At 31.3% G+C, this 26,363-nt stretch overlaps 3 protein-coding genes and 1 pseudogene across 7 annotated transcripts in view; 1 reads left to right on the top strand and 3 right to left on the bottom strand.

Moving 5' to 3' along the window:
• The window catches only part of Dhc36c (Dynein heavy chain at 36C), a 62,179-nt gene extending 44,869 nt beyond the window's left edge, over positions 1-17,310 (bottom strand). Inside the window, 3 exon segments of the mRNA XM_083054240.1 lie at positions 15,774-16,247; positions 16,425-16,779; positions 17,058-17,310. Coding sequence (XP_082910366.1) covers positions 15,774-16,247; positions 16,425-16,779; positions 17,058-17,295 — 1,067 coding nt within the window. The 5' untranslated portion in view covers positions 17,296-17,310.
• Positions 17,311-19,199: 1,889 nt separating this feature from the next.
• Positions 19,200-21,436, bottom strand: LOC145945318 (dynein axonemal heavy chain 7). Its single transcript, XM_083054241.1, is given in 6 exon segments — positions 19,200-19,248; positions 19,250-19,401; positions 19,804-19,957; positions 20,039-20,184; positions 20,548-20,851; positions 21,198-21,436. Coding segments are annotated over 6 exon segments (1,044 nt in total).
• A 641-nt stretch (positions 21,437-22,077) lies between these two features.
• On the top strand, positions 22,078-24,073 carry Mefts (elongation factor Ts, mitochondrial). Of its 4 annotated transcripts, none has more exons than XM_083054245.1 (4): positions 22,078-22,100; positions 22,719-22,871; positions 22,957-23,494; positions 23,587-24,073. In XM_083054245.1, exons 2-4 carry the CDS (start codon positions 22,719-22,721, stop codon positions 23,808-23,810), a joined length of 915 nt encoding a protein of 304 aa, XP_082910371.1. In that variant the 5' UTR covers positions 22,078-22,100; the 3' UTR covers positions 23,811-24,073. The 4 variants fall into 4 exon arrangements, with proteins under 4 accessions (XP_082910371.1, XP_082910369.1, XP_082910372.1 ...); XM_083054243.1 differs by having other exon boundaries at positions 22,078-22,169; positions 23,587-24,072; XM_083054246.1 differs by lacking the exon at positions 22,078-22,100 and adding an exon at positions 22,161-22,268.
• A 242-nt stretch (positions 24,074-24,315) lies between these two features.
• On the bottom strand, positions 24,316-26,359 carry LOC145945537 (uncharacterized; annotated as a pseudogene). Its single transcript, XR_014426872.1, has 5 exons — positions 26,340-26,359; positions 25,398-25,590; positions 25,219-25,322; positions 24,847-25,068; positions 24,316-24,556 (listed from the first exon to the last, which is right to left on the bottom strand). The product of XR_014426872.1 is annotated as an uncharacterized LOC145945537 (transcript).
• Positions 26,360-26,363: the final 4 nt, after the last annotated feature.

The raw sequence follows: 26,363 nt of genomic DNA, 5'->3' as shown, positions 1-26,363 counted from the left end.
CTGGTGTCTGTTTGGTAACAAATGATTCTATAATCAATGTACTATTAAAATGTATAATCGATGAATTTTTGGCTCGTCTAAAAATATTAGAAACCGATACTTTTTTACCGCTGACCCTGTGCGCGCAACCTTATTTTATGTATATCAAGTTAAAAAATTTGTACGCTGGTGTCTGTTTGGTACCAAAAGATTCTGTAATAAATGTACTATTAAAATGTATAATCGATGAATTTTTGGCTCGTCTTGAAATATTAGAAATCGATACTTTTTTGACGCGGACCCTGTGTGACGCATCTTTATTTTAAGTTTATCGTATTAAAAAATTTGTACGCTGGTGTCTGCATGGTACCAAAAGATTCTGTAATAAATGTACTATTAAAATGTATAATCGATGAATTTTTGGCTCGTCTTAAAATATTAGAATTCGATACTTTTTTGACGCGGACTCTGTGCGACGCATCCTTATATTATGTTTATCGTATTAAAAAATTTGTACGCTGGTGTCTGCATGGTACCAAAAGATTCTATAATCAATGTACTATTAAAATGTATAATCGATGAATTTTTGGTTCGTCTAAAAATATTAGAAACCGATACTTTTTTACCGCTGACCCTGTGCGCGCAACCTTATTTTATGTATATCAAGTTAAAAAATTTGTACGCTGGTGTCTGTTTGGTACCAAAAGATTCTGTAATAAATGTACTATTAAAATGTATAATCGATGAATTTTTGGCTCGTCTTGAAATATTAGAAATCGATACTTTTTTGACGCGGACCCTGTGTGACGCATCTTTATTTTAAGTTTATTGTATTAAAAAATTTGTACGCTGGTGTCTGCATGGTACCAAAAGATTCTGTAATAAATGTACTATTAAAATGTATAATCGATGAATTTTTGGCTCGTCTTAAAATATTAGAAATCGTTACTTTTTTGACGCGGACCCTGTGCGACGCATACTTACATTATGTTTATTGTATTAAAAAATTTGTACGCTGGTGCCTGCATGGTACCAAAAGATTCTGTAATCAATGTACTATTAAAATGTATAATCGATGAATTTTTGGCTCGTCTTAAAATATTAGAAATCGATACTTTTTTGACGCGGACCCTGTGCGACGCATCATTATATTATGTTTATCGTATTAAAAAATTTGTACGCTGGTGTCTGCATGGTACCAAAAGATTCTATAATCAATGTACTATTAAAATGTATAATCGATGAATTTTTGGCTCGTCTTAAAATATTAGAAACCGATACTTTTTTACCGCTGCTCCTGTGCGCGCAACCTTATTTTATGTACATCAAGTTAAAAAATTTGTACGCTGGTGTCTGTTTGGTACCAAATGATTCTATAATCAATGTACTATTAAAATGCATAAGCGATGAATTTTTGGCTCGTCTTAAAATATTAGAAATCGATACTTTTTTGACGCGGACCCTGTGTGACGCATCATTATTTTAAATTTATCGTATTAAAAAATTTGTACGCTGGTGTCTGCATGGTACCAAAAGATTCTGTAATAAATGTACTATTAAAATGTATAATCGATGAATTTTTGGCTCGTCTTAAAATATTAGAAATCGAAACTTTTTTGACGCGGACCCTGTGCGACGCATTTTTATTTTATGTTTATCATATTATAAAATTTGTACGCTGATGTCTACATGGTACCAAAAGATTCTGTAATCAATGTACTATTAAAATGTATAATCGATGAATTTTTGGCTCGTCTTAAAATAATAGAAATCGATACTTTTTTACCGCTGACCCTATGGAACGCAACCTTATTTTATGTATATCGTATTAAAAAATTTGTACGCTGGTGTCTGCATGGTACCAAAAGATTCTGTAATCAATGTACTATTCAAATGTATATTCGATGAATTTTTGGCTCGTCTTAAAATATTAGAAACCGATACTTTTTTACCGCTGACCCTGTGCGCGCAACCTTATTTTATGTATATCAAGTTAAAAAATTTGTACGCTGGTGTCTGTTTGGTACCAAATGATTCTATAATCAATGTACTATTAAAATGTATAATCGATGAATTTTTGGCTCGTCTTAAAATATTAGAAATTGAAACTTTTTTGACGCGGACCCTGTGCGACGCATCCTTATATTATGTTTATCGTATTAAACAATTTGTACGCTGGTGTCTGCATGGTACCAAAAGATTCTGTAATCAATGTACTATTAAAATGTATAATCGATGAATTTTTGGCTCGTCTTAAAATATTAGAAACCGATACTTTTTTACCGCTGACCCTATGCGCGCAACTTTATTTTATGTATATCAAGTTAAAAAATTTGTACGCTGGTGTCTGTTTGGTACCAAAAGATTCTGTAATAAATGTACTATTAAAATGTATAATCGATGAATTTTTGGCTCGTCTTAAAATATTAGAAATCGATACTTTTTTGACGCGGAACCTGAATGACGCATCCTTATTTTAAGTTTATCGTATTGAAAAATATGTACGCTGGTGTCTGCATGGTACCAAAAGATTCTGTAATAAATGTACTATTAAAATGTATAATCGATGAATTTTTGGCTCGTCTTAAAATATTAGAAATCGATACTTTTTTACCGCTGATCCTATGCGACGCAACATTATTGTATGTATATCAAGTTAAAAAATTTGTACGCTGGTGTCTGTTTGGTAACAAATGATTCTGTAATCAATGTACTATTAAAATGTATAATCGATGAATTTTTGGCTCGTCTTAAAATATTAGAAATCGATACTTTTTTGACGCGGACCCTGTGCGACGCATCATTATATTATGTTTATCGTATTAAAAAATTTGTACGCTGGTGTCTGCATGGTACCAAAAGATTCTGTAATCAATGTACTATTCAAATGTATAATCGATGAATTTTTGGCTCGTCTTAAAATATTAGAAACCGATACTTTTTTACCGCTGACCCTGTGCGCGCAACCTTATTTTATGTATATCAAGTTAAAAAATTTGTACGCTGGTGTCTGTTTGGTACCAAATGATTCTATAATCAATGTACTATTAAAATGTATAATCGATGAATTTTTGGCTCGTATTAAATTATTAGAAATCGATACTTTTTTGACGCGGACCCTGAATGACGCATCCTTATTTTAAGTTTATTGTATTGAAAAATATGTACGCTGGTGTCTGCATGGTACCAAAAGATTCTGTAATAAATGTACTATTAAAATGTATAATCGATGAATTTTTGGCTCGTCTTAAAATATTAGAAATCGATACTTTTTTGACGCGGACCCTGTGTGACGCATCTTTATTTTAAGTTTATCGTATTAAAAAATTTGTACGCTGGTGTCTGCATGGTACCAAAAGATTCTGTAATAAATGTACTATTAAAATGTATAATCGATGAATTTTTGGCTCGTCTTAAAATATTAGAATTCGATACTTTTTTGACGCGGACTCTGTGCGACGCATCCTTATATTATGTTTATCGTATTAAAAAATTTGTACGCTGGTGTCTGCATGTTACCAAAAGATTCTATAATCAATGTACTATTAAAATGTATAATCGATGAATTTTTGGTTCGTCTAAAAATATTAGAAACCGATACTTTTTTACCGCTGACCCTGTGCGCGCAACCTTATTTTATGTATATCATGTTAAAAAATTTGTACGCTGGTGTCTGTTTGGTACCAAAAGATTCTGTAATAAATGTACTATTAAAATGTATAATCGATGAATTTTTGGCTCGTTTTGAAATATTAGAAATCGATACTTTTTTGACGCGGACACTGTGTGACGCATCCTTATTTTAAGTTTATCGTATTGAAAAATATGTACGCTGGTGTCTGCATGGTACCAAAAGATTCTGTAATAAATGTACTATTAAAATGTATAATCGATGAATTTTTGGCTCGTCTTAAAATATTAGAAATCGATACTTTTTTACCGCTGATCCTATGCGACGCAACATTATTGTATGTATATCAAGTTAAAAAATTTGTACGCTGGTGTCTGTTTGGTAACAAATGATTCTATAATCAATGTACTATTAAAATGTATAATCGATGAATTTTTGGCTCGTTTTGAAATATTAGAAATCGATACTTTTTTGACGCGGACCCTGTGTGACGCATCCTTATTTTAAGTTTATCGTATTGAAAAATATGTACGCTGGTGTCTGCATGGTACCAAAAGATTCTGTAATAAATGTACTATTAAAATGTATAATCGATGAATTTTTGGCTCGTCTTAAAATATTAGAAATCGATACTTTTTTACCGCTGATCCTATGCGACGCAACATTATTGTATGTATATCAAGTTAAAAAATTTGTACGCTGGTGTCTGTTTGGTAACAAATGATTCTATAATCAATGTACTATTAAAATGTATAATCGATGAATTTTTGGCTCGTCTTAAAATATTAGAAATTGAAACTTTTTTGACGCGGACCCTGTGCGACGCATCCTTAATTTATGTTTATCGTATTAAAATATTTGTACGCTGGTGTCTGCATGGTACCAAATGATTCTATAATCAATGTACTATTAAAATGTATAATCGATGAATTTTTGGCTCGTCTTAAAATATTAGAAATCGATACTTTTTTGACGCGGACCCTGTGTGACGCATCTTTATTTTAAGTTTATCGTATTAAAAAATTTGTACGCTGGTGTCTGCATGGTACCAAAAGATTCTGTAATAAATGTACTATTAAAATGTATAATCGATGAATTTTTGGCTCGTCTTAAAATATTAGAAATCGATACTTTTTTGACGCGGACCCTGTGCGACGCATCCTTACATTATGTTTATTGTATTAAAAAATTTGTACGCTGGTGTCTGCATGGTACCAAAAGATTCTATAATCAATGTACTATTAAAATGTATAATCGATGAATTTTTGGCTCGTCTTAAAATATTAGAAACCGATACTTTTTTACCGCTGACCCTGTGCGCGCAACCTTATTTTATGTATATCAAGTTAAAAAATTTGTACGCTGGTGTCTGCTTGGTACCAAATAATTCTGTAATCAATGTACTATTAAAATGTATAATCGATGAATTTTTGGCTCGTCTTAAAATATTAGAAATCGATACTTTTTTGACGCGGACCCTGTGCGACGCATTATTATTTTATGTTTATCATATTAAAAAATTTGTACGCTGGAGTCTACATGGTACCAAAAGATTCTGTAATCAATGTACTAATAAAATGTATAATCGATGAATTTTTGGCTCGTCTTAAAATAATAGAAATCGATACTTTTTTACCGCTGACCCTATGGGACGCAACCTTATTTTATGTATATCGTATTAAAAAATTTGTACGCTGGTGTCTGCATGGTACCAAAAGATTCTGTAATAAATGTACTATTAAAATGTATAATCGATGAATTTTTGGCTCGTCTTAAAATATTAGAAATCGAAACTTTTTTGACGCGGACCCTGTGCGACGCATTTTTATTTTATGTTTACCATATTAAAAAATTTGTACGCTGGTGTCTGCATGGTACCAAAAGATTCTGTAATAAATGTACTATTAAAATGTATAATCGATGAATTTTTGGCTCGTCTTCAAATATTAGAATTCGATACTTTTTTGACGCGGACCCTGTGTGACGCAGCCTTATTTTAAGTTTATCGTATTGAAAAATATGTACGCTGGTGTCTGCATGGTACCAAAAGATTCTGTAATAAATGTACTATTAAAATGTATAATCGATGAATTTTTGGCTCGTCTTAAAATATTAGAAATCGATACTTTTTTACCGCTGATCCTATGCGACGCAACATTATTGTATGTATATCAAGTTAAAAAATTTGTACGCTGGTGTCTGCATGGTACCAAAAGATTCTATAATCAATGTACTATTAAAATGTATAATCGATGAATTTTTGGCTCGTCTTAAAATATTAGAAACCGATACTTTTTTACCGCTGACCCTGTGCGCGCAACCTTATTTTATGTACATCAAGTTAAAAAATTTGTACGCTGGTGTCTGTTTGGTACCAAATGATTCTATAATCAATGTACTATTAAAATGCATAAGCGATGAATTTTTGGCTCGTCTTAAAATATTAGAAATCGATACTTTTTTGACGCGGACCCTGTGTGACGCATCCTTATTTTAAATTTATCGTATTAAAAAATTTGTACGCTGGTGTCTGCATGGTACCAAAAGATTCTGTAATAAATGTACTATTAAAATGTATAATCGATGAATTTTTGGCTCGTCTTAAAATATTAGAAATTGAAACTTTTTTGACGCGGACCCTGTGCGACGCATCCTTATATTATGTTTTTCGTATTAAACAATTTGTACGCTGGTGTCTGCATGGTACCAAAAGATTCTGTAATCAATGTACTATTAAAATGTATAATCGATGAATTTTTGGCTCGTCTTAAAATATTAGAAACCGATACTTTTTTACCGCTGGCCCTATGCGCGCAACTTTATTTTATGTATATCAAGTTAAAAAATTTGTACGCTGGTGTCTGTTTGGTACCAAAAGATTCTGTAATAAATGTACTATTCAAATGTATAATCGATGAATTTTTGGCTCGTCTTAAAATATTAGAAATCGATCCTTTTTTGACGCGGAACCTGAATGACGCATCCTTATTTTAAGTTTATCGTATTGAAAAATATGTACGCTGGTGTCTGCATGTTACCAAAAGATTCTGTAATAAATGTACTATTAAAATGTATAATCGATGAATTTTTGGCTCGTCTTAAAATATTAGAAATCGATACTTTTTTACCGCTGATCCTATGCGACGCAACATTATTGTATGTATATCAAGTTAAAAAATTTGTACGCTGGTGTCTGTTTGGTAACAAATGATTCTATAATCAATGTACTATTAAAATGTATAATCGATGAATTTTTGGCTCGTCTTAAAATATTAGAAATTGAAACTTTTTTGACGCGGACCCTGTGTGACGCATCCTTATTTTAAGTTTATCGTATTGAAAAATATGTACGCTGGTGTCTGCATGGTACCAAAAGATTCTGTAATAAATGTACTATTAAAATGTATAATCGATGAATTTTTGGCTCGTCTTAAAATATTAGAAATCGATACTTTTTTACCGCTGATCCTATGCGACGCAACATTATTGTATGTATATCAAGTTAAAAAATTTGTACGCTGGTGTCTGTTTGGTAACAAATGATTCTATAATCAATGTACTATTAAAATGTATAATCGATGAATTTTTGGCTCGTCTTAAAATATTAGAAATTGAAACTTTTTTGACGCGGACCCTGTGCGACGCATCCTTATTTTATGTTTATCGTATTAAAATATTTGTACGCTGGTGTCTGCATGGTACCAAATGATTCTATAATCAATGTACTATTAAAATGTATAATCGATGAATTTTTGGCTCGTCTTAAAATATTAGAAATCGATACTTTTTTGACGCGGACTCTGTGTGACGCATACTTATTTTAAGTTTATCGTATTAAAAAATTTGTACGCTGGTGCCTGCATGGTACCAAAAGATTCTGTAATCAATGTACTATTAAAATGTATAATCGATGAATTTTTGGCTCGTCTTAAAATATTAGAAATCGATACTTTTTTGACGCGGACCCTGTGCGACGCATCATTATATTATGTTTATCGTATTAAAAAATTTGTACGCTGGTGTCTGCATGGTACCAAAAGATTCTGTAATCAATGTACTATTCAAATGTATAATCGATGAATTTTTGGCTCGTCTTAAAATATTAGAAACCGATACTTTTTTACCGCTGACCCTGTGCGCGCAACCTTATTTTATGTATATCAAGTTAAAAAATTTGTACGCTGGTGTCTGTTTGGTAACAAATGATTCTATAATCAATGTACTATTAAAATGTATAATCGATGAATTTTTGGCTCGTCTTAAAATATTAGAAATTGAAACTTTTTTGACGCGGACCCTGTGCGACGCATCCTTATTTTAAGTTTATCGTATTAAAAAATTTGTACGCTGGTGTCTGCATGGTACCAAAAGATTCTGTAATAAATGTACTATTAAAATGTATAATCGATGAATTTTTGGCTCGTCTTAAAATATTAGAAATCGATACTTTTTTGACGCGGACCCTGTGTGACGCATCCTTATTTTATGTACATCAAGTTAAAAAATTTGTACGCTGGTGTCTGTTTGGTACCAAATGATTCTATAATCAATGTACTATTAAAATGCATAAGCGATGAATTTTTGGCTCGTCTTAAAATATTAGAAATCGATACTTTTTTGACGCGGACCCTGTGTGACGCATCCTTATTTTATGTATATCAAGTTAAAAAATTTGTACGCTGGTGTCTGTTTGGTACCAAATGATTCTATAATCAATGTACTATTAAAATGTATAATCGATGAATTTTTGGCTCGTCTTAAAATATTAGAAATTGAAACTTTTTTGACGCGGACCCTGTGCGACGCATCCTTATATTATGTTTATCGTATTAAACAATTTGTACGCTGGTGTCTGCATGGTACCAAAAGATTCTGTAATCAATGTACTATTAAAATGTATAATCGATGAATTTTTGGCTCGTCTTAAAATATTAGAAACCGATACTTTTTTACCGCTGACCCTATGCGCGCAACATTATTTTATGTATATCAAGTTAAAAAATTTGTACGCTGGTGTCTGTTTGGTACCAAAAGATTCTGTAATAAATGTACTATTAAAATGTATTATCGATGAATTTTTGGCTCGTCTTAAAATATTAGAAATCGATACTTTTTTACCGCTGATCCTATGCGATGCAACATTATTGTATGTATATCAAGTTAAAAAATTTGTACGCTGGTGTCTGTTTGGTAACAAATGATTCTATAATCAATGTACTATTAAAATGTATAATCGATGAATTTTTGGCTCGTCTTAAAATATTAGAAACCGATACTTTTTTACCGCTGACCCTATGCGCGCAACTTTATTTTATGTATATCAAGTTAAAAAATTTGTACGCTGGTGTCTGTTTGGTACCAAAAGATTCTGTAATAAATGTACTATTAAAATGTATAATCGATGAATTTTTGGCTCGTCTTAAAATATTAGAAATCGATACTTTTTTGACGCGGACCCTGTGTGACGCATCCTTATTTTAAATTTATCGTATTAAAAAATTTGTACGCTGGTGTCTGCATGGTACCAAAAGATTCTGTAATAAATGTACTATTAAAATGTATAATCGATGAATTTGTGGCTCGTCTTAAAATATTAGAAATCGAAACTTTTTTGATGCGGACCCTGTGCGACGCATTTTTATTTTATGTTTATCATATTAAAAAATTTGTACGCTGGTGTCTACATGGTACCAAAAGATTCTGTAATCAATGTACTATTAAAATGTATAATCGATGAATTTTTGGCTCGTCTTAAAATAATAGAAATCGATACTTTTTTACCGCTGACCCTATGGAACGCAACCTTATTTTATGTATATCGTATTAAAAAATTTGTACGCTGGTGTCTGCATGGTACCAAAAGATTCTGTAATCAATGTACTATTCAAATGTATAATCGATGAATTTTTGGCTCGTCTTAAAATATTAGAAATCGATAATTTTTTGACGCGGACCCTGTGTGACGCATCCTTATTTTAAGTTTATCGTATTAAAAAATTTGTACGCTGGTGCCTGCATGGTACCAAAAGATTCTGTAATCAATGTACTATTAAAATGTATAATCGATGAATTTTTGGCTCGTCTTAAAATATTAGAAATCGATACTTTTTTGACGCGGAGCCTGTGCGACGCATCATTATATTATGTTTATCGTATTAAAAAATTTGTACGCTGGTGTCTGCATGGTACCAAAAGATTCTATAATCAATGTACTATTAAAATGTATAATCGATGAATTTTTGGCTCGTCTTAAAATATTAGAAACCGATACTTTTTTACCGCTGACCCTGTGCGCGCAACCTTATTTTATGTACATCAAGTTAAAAAATTTGTACGCTGGTGTCTGTTTGGTACCAAATGATTCTATAATCAATGTACTATTAAAATGTATAATCGATGAATTTTTGGCTCGTCTTAAAATATTAGAAACCGATACTTTTTTACCGCTGACCCTGTGCGCGCAACCTTATTTTATGTATATCAAGTTAAAAAATTTGTACGCTGGTGTCTGTTTGGTACCAAATGATTCTATAATCAATGTACTATTAAAATGTATAATCGATGAATTTTTGGCTCGTCTTAAAATATTAGAAATTGAAACTTTTTTGACGCGGACCCTGTGCGACGCATCCTTATATTATGTTTATCGTATTAAACAATTTGTACGCTGGTGTCTGCATGGTACCAAAAGATTCTGTAATCAATGTACTATTAAAATGTATAATCGATGAATTTTTGGCTCGTCTTAAAATATTAGAAACCGATACTTTTTTACCGCTGACCCTATGCGCGCAACTTTATTTTATGTATATCAAGTTAAAAAATTTGTACGCTGGTGTCTGTTTGGTACCAAAAGATTCTGTAATAAATGTACTATTAAAATGTATAATCGATGAATTTTTGGCTCGTCTTAAAATATTAGAAATCTATACTTTTTTGACGCGGACCCTGAATGACGCATCCTTATTTTAAGTTTATCGTATTGAAAAATATGTACGCTGGTGTCTGCATGGTACCAAAAGATTCTGTAATAAATGTACTATTAAAATGTATAATCGATGATTTTTTGGCTCGTCTTAAAATATTAGAAATCGATACTTTTTTACCGCTGATCCTATGCGACGCAACATTATTGTATGTATATCAAGTTAAAAAATTTGTACGCTGGTGTCTGTTTGGTAACAAATGATTCTATAATCAATGTACTATTAAAATGTATAATCGATGAATTTTTGGCTCGTCTTGAAATATTAGAAATTGAAACTTTTTTGACGCGGACCCTGTGCGACGCATCCTTATTTTATGTTTATCGTATTAAAATATTTGTACGCTGGTGTCTGCATGGTACCAAATGATTCTATAATCAATGTACTATTAAAATGTATAATCGATGAATTTTTGGCTCGTCTTAAAATATTAGAAATCGATACTTTTTTGACGCGGACCCTGTGTGACGCATCTTTATTTTAAGTTTATCGTATTAAAAAATTTGTACGCTGGTGTCTGCATGGTACCAAAAGATTCTGTAATAAATGTACTATTAAAATGTATAATCGATGAATTTTTGGCTCGTCTTAAAATATTAGAAATCGATACTTTTTTGACGCGGACCCTGTGCGACGCATCCTTACATTATGTTTATCGTATTAAAAAATTTGTACGCTGGTGTCTGCATGGTACCAAAAGATTCTATAATCAATGTACTATTAAAATGTATAATCGATGAATTTTTGGCTCGTCTTAAAATATTAGAAACCGATACTTTTTTACCGCTGACCCTGTGCGCGCAACCTTATTTTATGTATATCAAGTTAAAAAATTTGTACGCTGGTGTCTGTTTGGTACCAAATGATTCTATAATCAATGTACTATTAAAATGTATAATCGATGAATTTTTGGCTCGTCTTAAAATATTAGAAATCGATACTTTTTTGACGCGGACCCTGTGTGACGCATCTTTATTTTAAGTTTATCGTATTAAAAAATTTGTACGCTGGTGTCTGCATGGTACCAAAAGATTCTGTAATAAATGTACTATTAAAATGTATAATCGATGAATTTTTGGCTCGTCTTAAAATATTAGAATTCGATACTTTTTTGACGCGGACTCTGTGCGACGCATCCTTATATTATGTTTATCGTATTAAAAAATTTGTACGCTGGTGTCTGCATGGTACCAAAAGATTCTATAATCAATGTACTATTAAAATGTATAATCGATGAATTTTTGGTTCGTCTAAAAATATTAGAAACCGATACTTTTTTACCGCTGACCCTGTGCGCGCAACCTTATTTTATGTATATCAAGTTAAAAAATTTGTACGCTGGTGTCTGTTTGGTACCAAAAGATTCTGTAATAAATGTACTATTAAAATGTATAATCGATGAATTTTTGGCTCGTTTTGAAATATTAGAAATCGATACTTTTTTGACGCGGACCCTGTGTGACGCATCCTTATTTTAAGTTTATCGTATTGAAAAATATGTACGCTGGTGTCTGCATGGTACCAAAAGATTCTGTAATAAATGTACTATTAAAATGTATAATCGATGAATTTTTGGCTCGTCTTAAAATATTAGAAATCGGTACTTTTTTACCGCTGATCCTATGCGACGCAACATTATTGTATGTATATCAAGTTAAAAAATTTGTACGCTGGTGTCTGTTTGGTAACAAATGATTCTATAATCAATGTACTATTAAAATGTATAATCGATGAATTTTTGGCTCGTCTTAAAATATTAGAAATTGAAACTTTTTTGACGCGGACCCTGTGCGACGCATCCTTAATTTATGTTTAACGTATTAAAATATTTGTACGCTGGTGTCTGCATGGTACCAAATGATTCTATAATCAATGTACTATTAAAATGTATAATCGATGAATTTTTGGCTCGTCTTAAAATATTAGAAATCGATACTTTTTTGACGCGGACCCTGTGTGACGCATCTTTATTTTAAGTTTATCGTATTAAAAAATTTTACGCTGGTGTCTGCATGGTACCAAAAGATTCTGTAATAAATGTACTATTAAAATGTATAATCGATGAATTTTTGGCTCGTCTTAAAATATTAGAAATCGATACTTTTTTGACGCGGACCCTGTGCGACGCATCCTTACATTATGTTTATTGTATTAAAAAATTTGTACGCTGGTGTCTGCATGGTACCAAAAGATTCTATAATCAATGTACTATTAAAATGTATAATCGATGAATTTTTGGCTCGTCTTAAAATATTAGAAACCGATACTTTTTTACCGCTGACCCTGTGCGCGCAACCTTATTTTATGTATATCAAGTTAAAAAATTTGTACGCTGGTGTCTGTTTGGTACCAAATGATTCTATAATCAATGTACTATTAAAATGTATAATCGATGAATTTTTGGCTCGTCTTAAAATATTAGAAATTGAAACTTTTTTGACGCGGACCCTGTGCGACGCATCCTTATATTATGTTTATCGTATTAAACAATTTGTACGCTGGTGTCTGCATGGTACCAAAAGATTCTGTAATCAATGTACTATTAAAATGTATAATCGATGAATTTTTGGCTCGTCTTAAAATATTAGAAACCGATACTTTTTTACCGCTGACCCTATGCGCGCAACTTTATTTTATGTATATCAAGTTAAAAAATTTGTACGCTGGTGTCTGTTTGGTACCAAAAGATTCTGTAATAAATGTACTATTAAAATGTATAATCGATGAATTTTTGGCTCGTCTTAAAATATTAGAAATCGATACTTTTTTGACGCGGACCCTGAATGACGCATCCTTATTTTAAGTTTATCGTATTGAAAAATATGTACGCTGGTGTCTGCATGGTACCAAAAGATTCTGTAATAAATGTACTATTAAAATGTATAATCGATGAATTTTTGGCTCGTCTTAAAATATTAGAAATTGAAACTTTTTTGACGCGGACCCTGTGCGACGCATCCTTATTTTATGTTTATCGTATTAAAATATTTGTACGCTGGTGTCTGCATGGTACCAAATGATTCTGTAATCAATTTACTATTAAAATGTGTAATCGATGAATTTTTGGCTCGTCTTAAAATATTAGAAATCCATACTTTTTTGACGCGGACCCTGTGCGACGCAACATTATTTTATGTTTATCGTATTAAAAAATTTGTACGCTGGTGTCTGCATGGTACCAAAAGATTCTGTAATCAATGTACTATTAAAATGTATATTCGATGAATTTTTGGCTCGACTTAAAATATTAGAAATTGATACTTTTTTGACGCGGACCCAGTGCGACGCATCCTTATTTTATGTTTATCGTATTAAAAAATTTGTACGCTGGTGTCTGCTTGGTACCAAATAATTCTGTAATCAATGTACTATTAAAATGTATAATCGATGAATTTTTGGCTCGTCTTAAAATATTAGAAATTGAAACTTTTTTGACGCGGACTCTGTGCGACGCATCCTTATTTTATGTATATCATATTAAAAAATTTGTACGCTGGTGTCTGCTTGGTACCAAATAATTCTGTAATCAATGTACTATTAAAATAAAATTTAAAAAATAATAATATTTGTTTTTAATAATATGTTATAATACTTTAAACTGGATTAATATTTTTGAAAGTTATCAGCTGATTTCCATAAAAAAATATTAATCGAGAATAAGATATTATAACATATTATTTACAATTTTACAACATTTTACTATTTTAATATTTTAACATATTATTTTAAAAGTTAATTACCAAATTAACGCTTTAATCAGTTGTTTTCTATGAAAAAATATTAATCGAGTTTAAACAAATTTTATATTATTTTTTAATAGACATAAAACCGGAGAATGGCGCGCGCGTAGGGCGCGCTTGTGTTGTACTAGTATTTTAAAACGAGCCAAAAATTAATCTTTTATATATTTCAAAAGTACATTATATGCACATTATGATGGTACCATCAGCATACCAGCGTACAAACTTTTTAGTATAATACACGTAATATAATTGTGCGCCGTATCGGAATCGCGGCTAAAAAGTTTTTATTTTCAATATTTTAAAACGAGCCAAAAAGTAATCTTTTATATATTTCAAAAGTACATTATATGCACATTATGATGGTACCATCAGCATACCAGCCTATAAACTTTTTGATATAATATACGTAATATAATTGTGCGCCGTATGGGAATCGCGGCTTAAAAGTTTTAATTTTCAATATTTTAAAACGAGCCAAAAATTAATCTTTTATATATTTCAACTGTACATTATATGCACATTATGATGGTACCATCAGCATACCAGCGTACAAACTTTTTAGTGTAATACACGTAATATAATTGTGCGCCGTATGGGAATCGCGGCTAAAAAGTTTTTATTTTCAATATTTTAAAAAGAGCCAAAAATTAATCTTTTATATATTTAAAAAGTACATTATATGCACATTATGATGGTACCATCAGCATACCAGCGTATAAACTTTTTGGTATAATACACGTAATATAATTGTGCGCCGTATGGTAATCGCGGCTTAAAGGTTTTAATTTTCAATATTTTAAAACGCGCCAAAAATTATTCTTTTATATATTTTAACAGTACATTATCTACACATAATGATGGTACCATCAGCATACAAGCCTACAAACTTTTTGATATAATATACGTAATATAATTGTGCGCCGTATGGGAATCGCGGCTTAAAAGTTTTAATTTTCAATATTTTAAAACGCGCCAAAAATTATTCTTTCATATATATCAACAGTACATTATATGTACATTATGATGGTACCATCAGCATACCAGCCTACAAACTTCTTGATATAACATACGTAATATAATTGTGCGCCGTAGGGGATCCGCGGCTTAAGAATTTTAATTGAGTTGAAAGTTTTATAATATATTATTTAAAACATATATTATTATTTTATTTTATTTTATTTTGAATAAACTGTAACACTGATAACCCTCGCGATGACAGTCTCTCGATGCTTCGAATATAACGCACAACGCGAATCAAGACAAGAAATATAAATTAAAATTATATTATTATAAATAAGTATTATAATATATAAATGAAAAATCAAATTATGATAAAATAAAATAGAATAAACTAATATAAATAAAATATAAAAAATTTTGTATATGTTAATTCATTATGTCTTCAATATAAAAATTTTTTGTAATTAAACTCACATTATCCTGGTTTCGAAAGGCTTGATGTACGGCGAGTTTTTGATGGTGACAGCCTTCGTAATATGATCGTCGAGCAGGAGCTGTATCTCGTCGACACCCGCGATAACATAAGTGCCGGTGTCCTTGTAAGGATTTACCGTGAAGGCCAAATCGGTCCAATCTCGTTGCATTTTATCCATACCCATCTCTAGAGTGTTCTCCTTCGTGGCGGCCTCGGAGATGCTTTCAAACTGCGCGATATAAGAGTCCAATCCCATTGCCAAAACCTTGCCCAAGGTCAGATCAGGATCGAACTTGATGGGAATGCCCACAATCTCCGAGATTTGGTCCCAGTGCCGTGGCTTCATTCCCGGGTTTCCAAGAGTCATCACCACCGGCATTCGTTCTTTGAAGTCCTCGATCCTCTCGCGAACCGTAGCCGCCAAATCCCGCACATCCGGTTCCTGGAACGCCTTCTCCAGCTTGTAAATTGTCCTAAAACATGAGTTTCATTTTATCATCGAAAGTTGTTACATTTTATCTTCTATTTTGTTTTAATATACCTATATAAAATCTTTAATTATAATTTTATCATATAATTTATCCTTTCTTTCTCTTTCTCCTCTTTCTGCAATATCATTATACTATTCATATAGTTTTTTTCATATTAACCTGTAATACTGTGCTACGTCGTTGTCAATTTCTTCAGGATTACAGATGCCAATTGTGCTGTTTATCCATTTATCGTATTTAGTCAAATACTCGCAAGTGCTGTCGAAAAGCTTCTTGAAGGGTTGTAGGCGGTCGGCGATTCGTTTTCGCAGAGGATATTGTGTAATCTCCCAGCCAAAGGAACCCTCTTCCTCGTTGAATTTGTCGATCTTGTCCATCGCCATAATCAGTCGATTTTCCAGATGTTGCACCTTGCGCTGATATCGGTACACCTCCTCAATGTCTCCCCAATATTGTACTTCTTCTACTTGTTTTGCGTATGAGTCCAGCTCCTCTTCGAATTTTATATATCTGACTGTAAGAAAAAACAAAAATTTATTATGTGTATACAAATATAAATAGCATTACAAAATTGTGTATAAGTTATAAATGTTATAAAATTTATTACAAACATGTGAGCATAAATGGAAATAAAAAATGTCAAGCATTACATTTTTTCGCGATTGATATCGTTAATAAGAAGAGATAAATTATTTCTAATAAAATTTTAATTATAAAAATAATTTAATTAATTAGATATTAAAATAAAATTGTGTCAACAAAAATAATATAATAATTGTTATGAGTATCAACCTTTCAACGCTTCTTGATATTCCTGTGTCTTGTTCTCGATAATCACCCGGTTATCCTCGAAGATCTGAGGTATCTTGTGATACCACTGAAAGGCCATACTGTTATTATTTATTTCGCTTTCCATGAGTAACCAGTAATCGGATAGAAACACGATATGCTCGGTCACATTCAGCAGTTTGTGCTCCAGACTTTTTATAGTGACATCACTGGTAATTCGGATGAACTTGATGAGTTCCATCAAAGCCGCAGTGTTGGGAGGTGGGGTCAGAGCTCGTTTGGAGATAGCTTCATATTCCGCTATGATACTAGATACAGACACAATCTCAAAAAACTGATTCTGTATATTTAAATATCAATAACCAATAAAATATTAAATTCAAATTTTGCTGAGCTGTTCCAATTTTATCTTGAGAAGATAGCAAATACAAAATTTCGTTATAAGATATATAATATTAATTAATCATTAAATAATTTTTGGAAACTGCGCTATACATAAATCTCTGTTGTATAACATAAATTATAAATTAATAATAAATTATATATAACAAGTGAAAAAAAGACAAATTAATTAAAATTTTTAATATCTATTTCTAATATTTACTTCTTGGTCATATTTTGATATTTATCGACAAGATGGCAGATTAAAAGTCCTTTGAAGTGTTCAATGTTTTCTACGACAGTCCTGACAAAAGGAGCACGGGAAACTTCGAAGAATCCCGCGAAAATCGTTCTTTCGACTTCGATCGGGATTCTTCCGGCTAGATCGTGATAATAATTAATTTTCATCTCGTATTCCTTCAGTTTCTTGTTCTCATCCCGTAAGAAAGCTTCCGCCTGACCAAGTTCTTCGTTGTTGTAAAGGTGTGCGTATCTGTAATAAAAAGCAGGAATTATGTCATCAGACGTTTTATCGCAATCATTTGCAATAGAGTCGATAAGCACTTTTTCAATTCTGCCATCTTCTGCTCCGGGATGACTCTTTCGCGATCGATCAGCTGATTTATTTGTTTCTTGAGCTGGTTAACGATGGGCTGCGATATCTGCGGCTGTGTAAATCGCATAACTGTTTATAATAAAAGTTTAAATGACAATCATATAATACTTTATGAATTTACAAATTATCATATAGATTGCATCGTTATTTTAAATAATTATAATAATTTTTTTATTATAATTTTTTATAGAGAAAAGTAATATATCTTTTATTTTATAATTTTTATCTTTTACGATCAAATTTTCAAAATGAGGAATTATTTTTTCACTCGGTTCTCTAGATTTAATAATGTGAAACCTTGAGGAATTCTTGAGGTCCCGCCCAGTCGAGGTAGAGTTGCGTCTCCAACTTTTCGAAATTCCTCACAGCGTTGCATATCGCCTCGAGAATGTCGCAAAGCGATTCCTTAAATTTATCGAAGGACGGCTCGAAGACGAGCTCATTGGAGACGATGGCAATGCTCACCTTAAAGCGACAAGCTACAGGCTGTGGAGAAACATGAAAAATAGAGTGCATTTTCATGAAGTATTAATTTTTAAAGACTTTACATACAATTTGAAATAGAAGAATAAAAATTGAAATCTCTAAAAAAATATTTATTTTTTATGCTTGTTTATCTATAAGAGTAAGGTCAAACTAAAAATAAAAGTATATAAAAATGTCTATAAATTGTAGAAGTTATTCTATGTAATGAAATTTTCTATGTAATATTAGTTTTTATTTACAGAATAAAATACTTGTTACATCCTAAAAATTGCATAAGATTTTAAAAGCTTTTTAGAGTTTCTAGCTTTTCTATATGTATGAGTACTAATTTGAATATATTCTTAAATATATTATTTATCGAAAAAATCTACAATCTTCCCAAAGCATTTTTATTTTAGAAGAAGAAAATCATTTTTATGATAATAATTTTATAAATACGAAACTTATAATAATGTAAAAACTTAATATTTTGAAATATTTAATTAATTGAAATCATCTAGGTGTTATACGCGTGATATGAAGCTCAAAGCTGAGAACGGACGAGCAAATCTTGGAAAGCATCGATAAACAGAAATTGATGGAAATTGTGTCCAATAACAGAATGTTCCAATAGCGCACGACAGGATAAACGGAGGAAGGAAACAGCGGACGTGCCGTTTTCCTCATCTGGCAATGATTTCGCGTCCATCGATCGCGGTAGGTATGTATATTCACCTTGCCGTCCACAACGTAATTAATGAAATCCCGCAGAGAGTGCTTGCAAGCTTTTAAAAGATGCGACTCCATCAACTTGCAGGCGCAATCGAAGAACTGTTTGAATTGCTTACGACGTAACGGGCTGGGCACCAGTTTCTTCCTATTGTTCTGCAAAGGAATAGAATTAAGATAAAGAGAAGAGATAGAGTCGGATGAGAAAATATATTTCTCGTCCTTGATAATGCATCTCGTCTTTAAACGGATTTATTTGTCGTAATAATTTCCAGTGAAGTTTCTAAATAAATAGACAGAGAGAGAGAATAGAAAGAGTTGAAGCTGATTAAGATAAATTGTTAATTTGGTTTTTTTTTATATTTTCCAGCACTTTCAACTATCGAATCACAAATTAATAGATAAATAATTACTTAAATAAATTTTAAAAATAAATAAAAGCTTAAATTACGTACAGACGATAAGAGAATAAAAAATAAGAATTGCGAATAAAATAAATTATTAATTAACATAAATTTTTGTTGCGTTATTAACATAAACTTTTCTCGATCTTATTACCACGAGAAATATTTCTTGAATTCCGCTGTACCAGTCTTTCCTCAAAATCCGTCTATTGGCAATGATCTGATGTGCAATTAAGGTGTGAAAATTTACTAAATCCCAACTTTCTCTGCGAGCGACGATATGCTCTAAATCGATTAATCGGAATTTGCTGAAAAATGTGATATCTCTCGCTAAAATAATGTGATAGCGACAGCTCGCGCAACAACGAGTTGCATACATAATTAGATACCTGTAATCACGAACCCAGAGATCCAGAGTCATCCGCATACACGGATTTATTAAATACAAATCGAGGCGCAAAATTTCACGACAGTGCTCTATATGTTTCGGAAAATCCAGCTGAACGTATCGTTGATCTTCCACGATCGCATCAAACTATAATATTAATTGAAAGGATTAGCAATGCAATTTTTATGAAATTTTTTAAGAAATTTAATTTTTGCTCAATCGACATTCAACATATTAAATTAATCAAATAATTAATACAATACTCTTGTTGTAATTGGTTAAATTATATTCTAGGATATAAGAGATCTTGTCAAAAAAATGTAAAATAAATTCTACGTACAGAAAGCTTAATATTTTATATTATACTTCTCATTTTACTTTTCTTAGGCGAAATACAATATTATTAATAAAATATTAAATTTGTTCTCAGTTATTTTTATAATTTTCATAAATCAACAAGTCAAATTTCTTATTTTTAATATAATATTCGATTTTTGTATAATAACCAACCACTGAAGAATATTCTTCGGAAGGATCAGTAAGTGCAAATTCGATGATGGCCCTCTTGATGTTTTTTATAAAGTCTTCCTTAATTTCGATCATCAGATTATTGGCAAAATCAGGGAATTGATCGCGCAAGTTGCTGGGAACCAGGTCGAGTATTGCTTCGACGAAGATCTGCTCGATGCTTGCCGTATGAATCGTATCAACTCCGTTGCAAATGTAATAATAATATCTATTGACATCCTTATCGTCGCCTAGATCTATGTCCTTTGCCGGCAACTCTGGTTTTACTATCAAACCTACCATAAATCTAAAGCAGATTTGTTTAAAATGTCGAACTCTTTCCCAGAAAAAATGCACATTACTTAATACATTCAAATCGCTTTGTTGCAAATGCATATTATTCCACTATAATTTTATTATTAATATTTATCGTAAAATAATACAAATGAATGAAATGCTAATAAAAATTTATTAGAGAGAGAAATTTTTAAATTTATTTTAATTTAATAACTTTAATAGATAACTTTAATAGATAACTTCAATTTAATAGATAACTTCAATTGTGTTATATAAAAATACAATTTTTTAGAATTTTTTGAAAATATAAATTTATAAGAATTTTAAGTTAAATTTTTTTCTTCTTCTTTTTATACCTGCGAAACTTCTCTTCGCGAAGACGTTTTGCGATGTAAGAACTCTCATGAAATTTTTGCACCTTTCCTTTCATCCTGATTAATTCTTCTCTTTTTCTTTTACATCTTTTAGGACTCATCAGATCGGATGGCAAGGAAAATAGTGGTTCCACTTTTGTATCAAGGATCTTTGGTATTTCAATCGTATCCTCGGATTGGCATTTTCGCATTTTCGTTTTCTTCCCGTGAGAGCTTTCCATATTTAATCGTAATTAGGACAATTAATGTCGCAAAATGATATACTTATTAGATTTTTAATAACTCTGGAAAATGCATAATAAAATCATTAAATTATAAAAATGTGGGCAATTTTATTTATGTTTGTTTTTTTTTCATAAGATATTTTATTACAATAATAATTAATTATTTTTGAATAATAAAATATAAAATCTATATACATATTAATGCATAGAAATCTACACATATATAAAATACAAGAATTTTTCTTTAAAGTTAAATATTTATAAAATGTATTTAGGGGCATATAATAATTTTATATTTTGTTAATTTGTTTTTGTATTTATAAACTACACAATCTTTAATTATCTTGATCTTAAATAATTTTCAATTTTATTTTTATGATAAAGAATAATGTTTTAAAATAAAATAATAATATATTATAAATATAATATAATATAAATAACATATATAATATAATATAAATATAATAATATATTATATAACATTTTATATATTTAAATGTGTTATTATAACAATTATTTTTAAGAATATTGCAATAATATTTTGATGAAATAAACACAGTAAATTTGCATCGATTAAGGACTCTTGAATAGCCCGCCTAATGACGTAACGACTACAGGGCTACCATCTGTATCTGTATTGTCACTCTAACCTCCGTACACGGTGAGTGTTCGCATCACTAAATATTCGCGATACATTGGAAAATAAGCGCAATTTCTCGTAAATATTGAGGTATTTACATCTCACAAAGTTACTTTCCAAATCAACTTGAGTTTACACGAGACTACACGTGTCTTCTGTTCGCTTGTCAATCGCGTTCCAGAATCTGCGGTAATCGCAAACTGCATTTACGCTACGATTGCAGTTTCTAGGCAACGTGATTGATCGATTCAATGTAATTGAATCTCGTGAATGTCCTAATTAAAATAATTTGCTTTCGCGTCTCTCTCCTCTCGCTCCCCTTTACTTTTTAGTCAAAGGTAATCTTAGGTTTTGCATGTGATTTTTAGGTTATGTTCTAGATGGAGAAATCATTTACATTCTAATTATCATTGCAGCCTGAAATTAGACAACCCATGTAACTTTGTAATTTTTACAGTGCATATTTTACGAAAGAAGATTAAATTTAAATTTTTTTCATGGCATAACATTTTATTTGTGTTTCACACTTTCAAATGATAATTAGCACTTATAACTTTAAGATATTGCAAATTAATACATTGTTACTTCTTTAAATAACTTACTATCTGTAATTAATATAATGTTGATAATATATTCTAGATGGTTCCAACCCAGATATTCCGCTTGCTTCACAGAAATAGCTTGCTCTGGCAGGCAAAGAAATCTCCGCTACAAAAACTGCGCAAAAAGACTGGTTATACCTTGCAAAATTGCAAGAAAGCTCTGCAATTGTATGAGAATGATATAATGAAGGTAATAGGCATAAGATTATTTACGCATGTATTTTATAATTTTAATTGACTAAATGATGGAATCTCTTAGTCCTTTCTTGCTTTAGGCTGAACAATGGCTGAAGGAACAAGCGCAACAGCATGGCTGGACACAGGCGGCCAAATTGGAAGGCCGCAATACTTGTCAGGGCCTTATCACAGTGATCGTTGACAAACGATACGCTGCATTGGCAGAAATTAACTGTGAGACTGACTTTGTGGCACAGAACGAGAAATTCCATGGTCTCGCAGAGAGAGTAGTTGCCACTGTACTGAATCATGTAAAATCCTATGGAATTTTGAATGAGGTGCAGCGAAGTGTATTCTACGGAGACAATCTCAAAGCTTTGATAGCTCCGGATGGCAAGAGCCTCGGCGATCATTCCGCCCTAACCATTGGCGATGTGGGCGAGAATATCAATCTGAGACGCGCTCTGGCCATTAGTGTGGATTCGCCAAACGTGACGGTGTTTGGTTGCACCCATCCAAACACCATGAATCCCATACCTGTATCCTTTGGCAAGTATGGTGCTCTTGTCGCTATTAAACACAAGAATGAGAAGAATGTACTGCAATTGAGTACACAACTCTGTCAGCATATCATTGGTAAGTTTCACTTATCGCAAAGGTAATCGAAAAGAGTTGAACTGGAGAGAAAGAAAAGGAAAAAATATTCTTGTGATTATTTTTCCTGATAGGTATGGATCCGCAAAAGATTGGGAATCCACAAGTGGACGAGCCGCATAACAATGTGGACGAAGAACCCTGCATGATCTATCAAGAATTCCTGCTTGATCCCTCTCTCTCCGTACAACAATTGCTAGTGGAGACGGAAACTGAGATCGTCGATTTTGCGCGCTTCGAGGTTGGTGAGAATTTCGAGGAAGAGCTAACGATAGAAAACATTCAAACTTGCGGCTGAAATCAATTTCAATCTTTATGGAGAATCATTATGCGTTTTTTTTTTTTTTTTTTTTCGATTATTTTCCATTAGTAATAATTTTTATGATAATACGTGATGATGATGACAGTTATTATTTTTATTATAAAATCGAAACAAAGGACAGTTATCCAAAAAACTTGCATAATTTTGTCTTAGATCTTCGATAATAAAAAGAAAGAATAGAAATGTCAAATCTTATTGCTATGTACAGTGTATCATGTGTAATAAAATAAATAACTCGTAAAGCGTAAAATATATTATTATTATTTATATCATCTTTTACTTTATATTAAAATAAACTTAACAAAATTAATTAATTAATTAAAACTAAATTAAACGTAAATTAAAACTTTTAATATACAATTTCCGAATTTCAATTACACTTTAAATATTAACGTGGCTTAAATTATTAATTCGTTTTAATATTTGTATTTTTATTGATATGTATTATTTCATTAATTGATATTACCAAAATTAACTGCATAAGAGTATTCAAATATATTTGTATAAAAAAAAAAAAACAATCTGAAAATTTATGTGTACATTATCGAATAAAAAAATATATACTACGAAAGATCTTCACGATACAAAGTGTTGGCAGGAGCGACAGCTTGATTCGCTTTGGTTCTTCTTATTCTTCTCGCAAGCCTCACTGATTTCCACAGCCACATCCGAGAATCCTTCTTCCAGTAGGGCGCGATTTCCGCTGGAGAATGTCTCGTACCCTGCAGAATAAATTTTTTTTGTACAGTAATCTTTTTATATAGCATAATTACATTGCATATAAATATAAATAAAATATATATAAATCTGTTGTAAAATTGAATAATTTTAGGAGTTATTAAAAATTAATTCTCTTTTAATTTTCTGATTTTTATCCTGTATACTTATTTATTATTTGTAATACCCTAAATATAAATTATTTATTTTTAAAATTCTCTTTACTATTTGAGTACTAATATTTAAAAAAAATTAATTGAGAATTAATCATGGATATAAATCAGGATGTCCTTACCTGGAAATTTAAAATTTCCATTCCCTGGATCACCAATTGAAAAGTTGATATTTCCCTCGTCTTGAAAACCGGGACGTTGTCCTCTGGTTCAGAGTCATTAAAGTAATCCGTTTGTGCGTCGCTCGTCCTAAGTTCTGGAAGCTCCTTGTCGTTCGTCTCAAGTTCTAGATTCTTCAAAGCGGACGTAAAGTTTTTAATATTCTTGCAAGATCCAATCTCAACCTAAAAAAGATAAACCTATTAAAAACGCATAATTTTATAATTTCATGCATTTTATACTAATCAATTAAAAAATGATTTATGAAAACAGTTAGTTTCTTAATATGTTTTCGGAAGTTTATTATAATTATAATTTTTTTTTCGTAATTTTACCTGAATTTCTTGAGAGCAAACGTTGCGGTCCAGAGCGACAGCGGCTGCAGCATCCTTCGTCCTGGCCGCGGGATGATCATTCTCATCCCACTTCAGATTCTCGACTATCCAGAAAGAAAGTGCACGTTGTACGTTATAAAGGGGGTTCTCGCAAGAAGCATCTTTCTACCTCGATATACCGCTCGACTGATCCGACTCCTCGTTTTGCCAATCCATCGAAGGATCTCCGCGTCGTCGAGGGGTGGGAAGACGGAGACACCTCTCTGACATTTGTCGACGAAGCCCTCATCCCTTTGTCGCCGTCTCCTGTCATTGAAAAATGTGCGCCGAGCGCACTTTGTTTCAAGAATCGCATTGATATGTATAATAAATCTTTAAGATCTTCGATATCTGATTAAAAGAAGCCTTTAATTATATCAAATGTAATCGTTATAGAAGAAGAGAATTCTTCTAATTTTACATATTAAAGTGAAGAATACTTTATACAATTGTATATTTTAAAATATACAATTTAAGTGTTTTTTTGAAAATTATACGTTCTTGTTTTATCTTATTAAAAAGCTTAAAAAATGTTATTTTATAAAAATATCTATATAATTTATTCCTTTTATTGTATAAGTTTTAATTATAGAGTGTAAGTTTTTAATTTCTTTTTCATAAATTTTAATTAATAAGTATTTCTTTTTTCGTTCGAGAACAAAATAGATTGTATATTTATTAAAACTGTTTCTCTATCGAGATACAATCTTTATGTATGCTTCTATTTAATTTATATTTTAACATATATAATATTAACAATGAAGCATTAAACAAAACAAGAATTTCTCATTCTTGCTAAAAACAATATTGTATCTCAATTGAGAAACAGTTTTGATAAATACAATAAGTACGATACAATCTATTTTTATTTTTTACAATTATTTTCCATCCTCATTTTTTTAAATCTTAATTTCGCTTCTAGATTCGTATTTATAATCAACTTTATATTCCATATACGAAATTTTAATTTGCACGGTAACCCTTTAAAACCTCTTACTTCTTGTTATTTCGATTCTGTTTAATAATCTTTCGCGTGTTTATAAAAAACGCATTTAACATAGGACGAAACGAGCGGAACAAACCGCGCGAGCGAGGGGCTCATTACA

This window comes from Prenolepis imparis, unplaced genomic scaffold (assembly GCF_030444845.1).
Source record: "Prenolepis imparis isolate NDT839.2.m4 unplaced genomic scaffold, iyPreImpa1.0 SCAF_14, whole genome shotgun sequence".
Lineage (NCBI taxonomy): Eukaryota > Metazoa > Arthropoda > Insecta > Hymenoptera > Formicidae > Prenolepis > Prenolepis imparis.
Note: the sequence above shows the minus strand (reverse complement) of the source record. Positions and strands in the feature narration are given on the sequence as shown.

Coding starts and splice junctions, on each gene's coding strand:
- Mefts (XM_083054245.1), top strand. CDS start 22,719: ATGGTTCCAACCCAGATATTCCGCTTGCTTCACAGAAATAGCTTGCTC. Junction 22,872..22,956: donor ATGAGAATGATATAATGAAG/GTAATAGGCATA, acceptor TTCTTGCTTTAG/GCTGAACAATGGCTGAAGGA. Junction 23,495..23,586: donor ACTCTGTCAGCATATCATTG/GTAAGTTTCACT, acceptor TTTTCCTGATAG/GTATGGATCCGCAAAAGATT.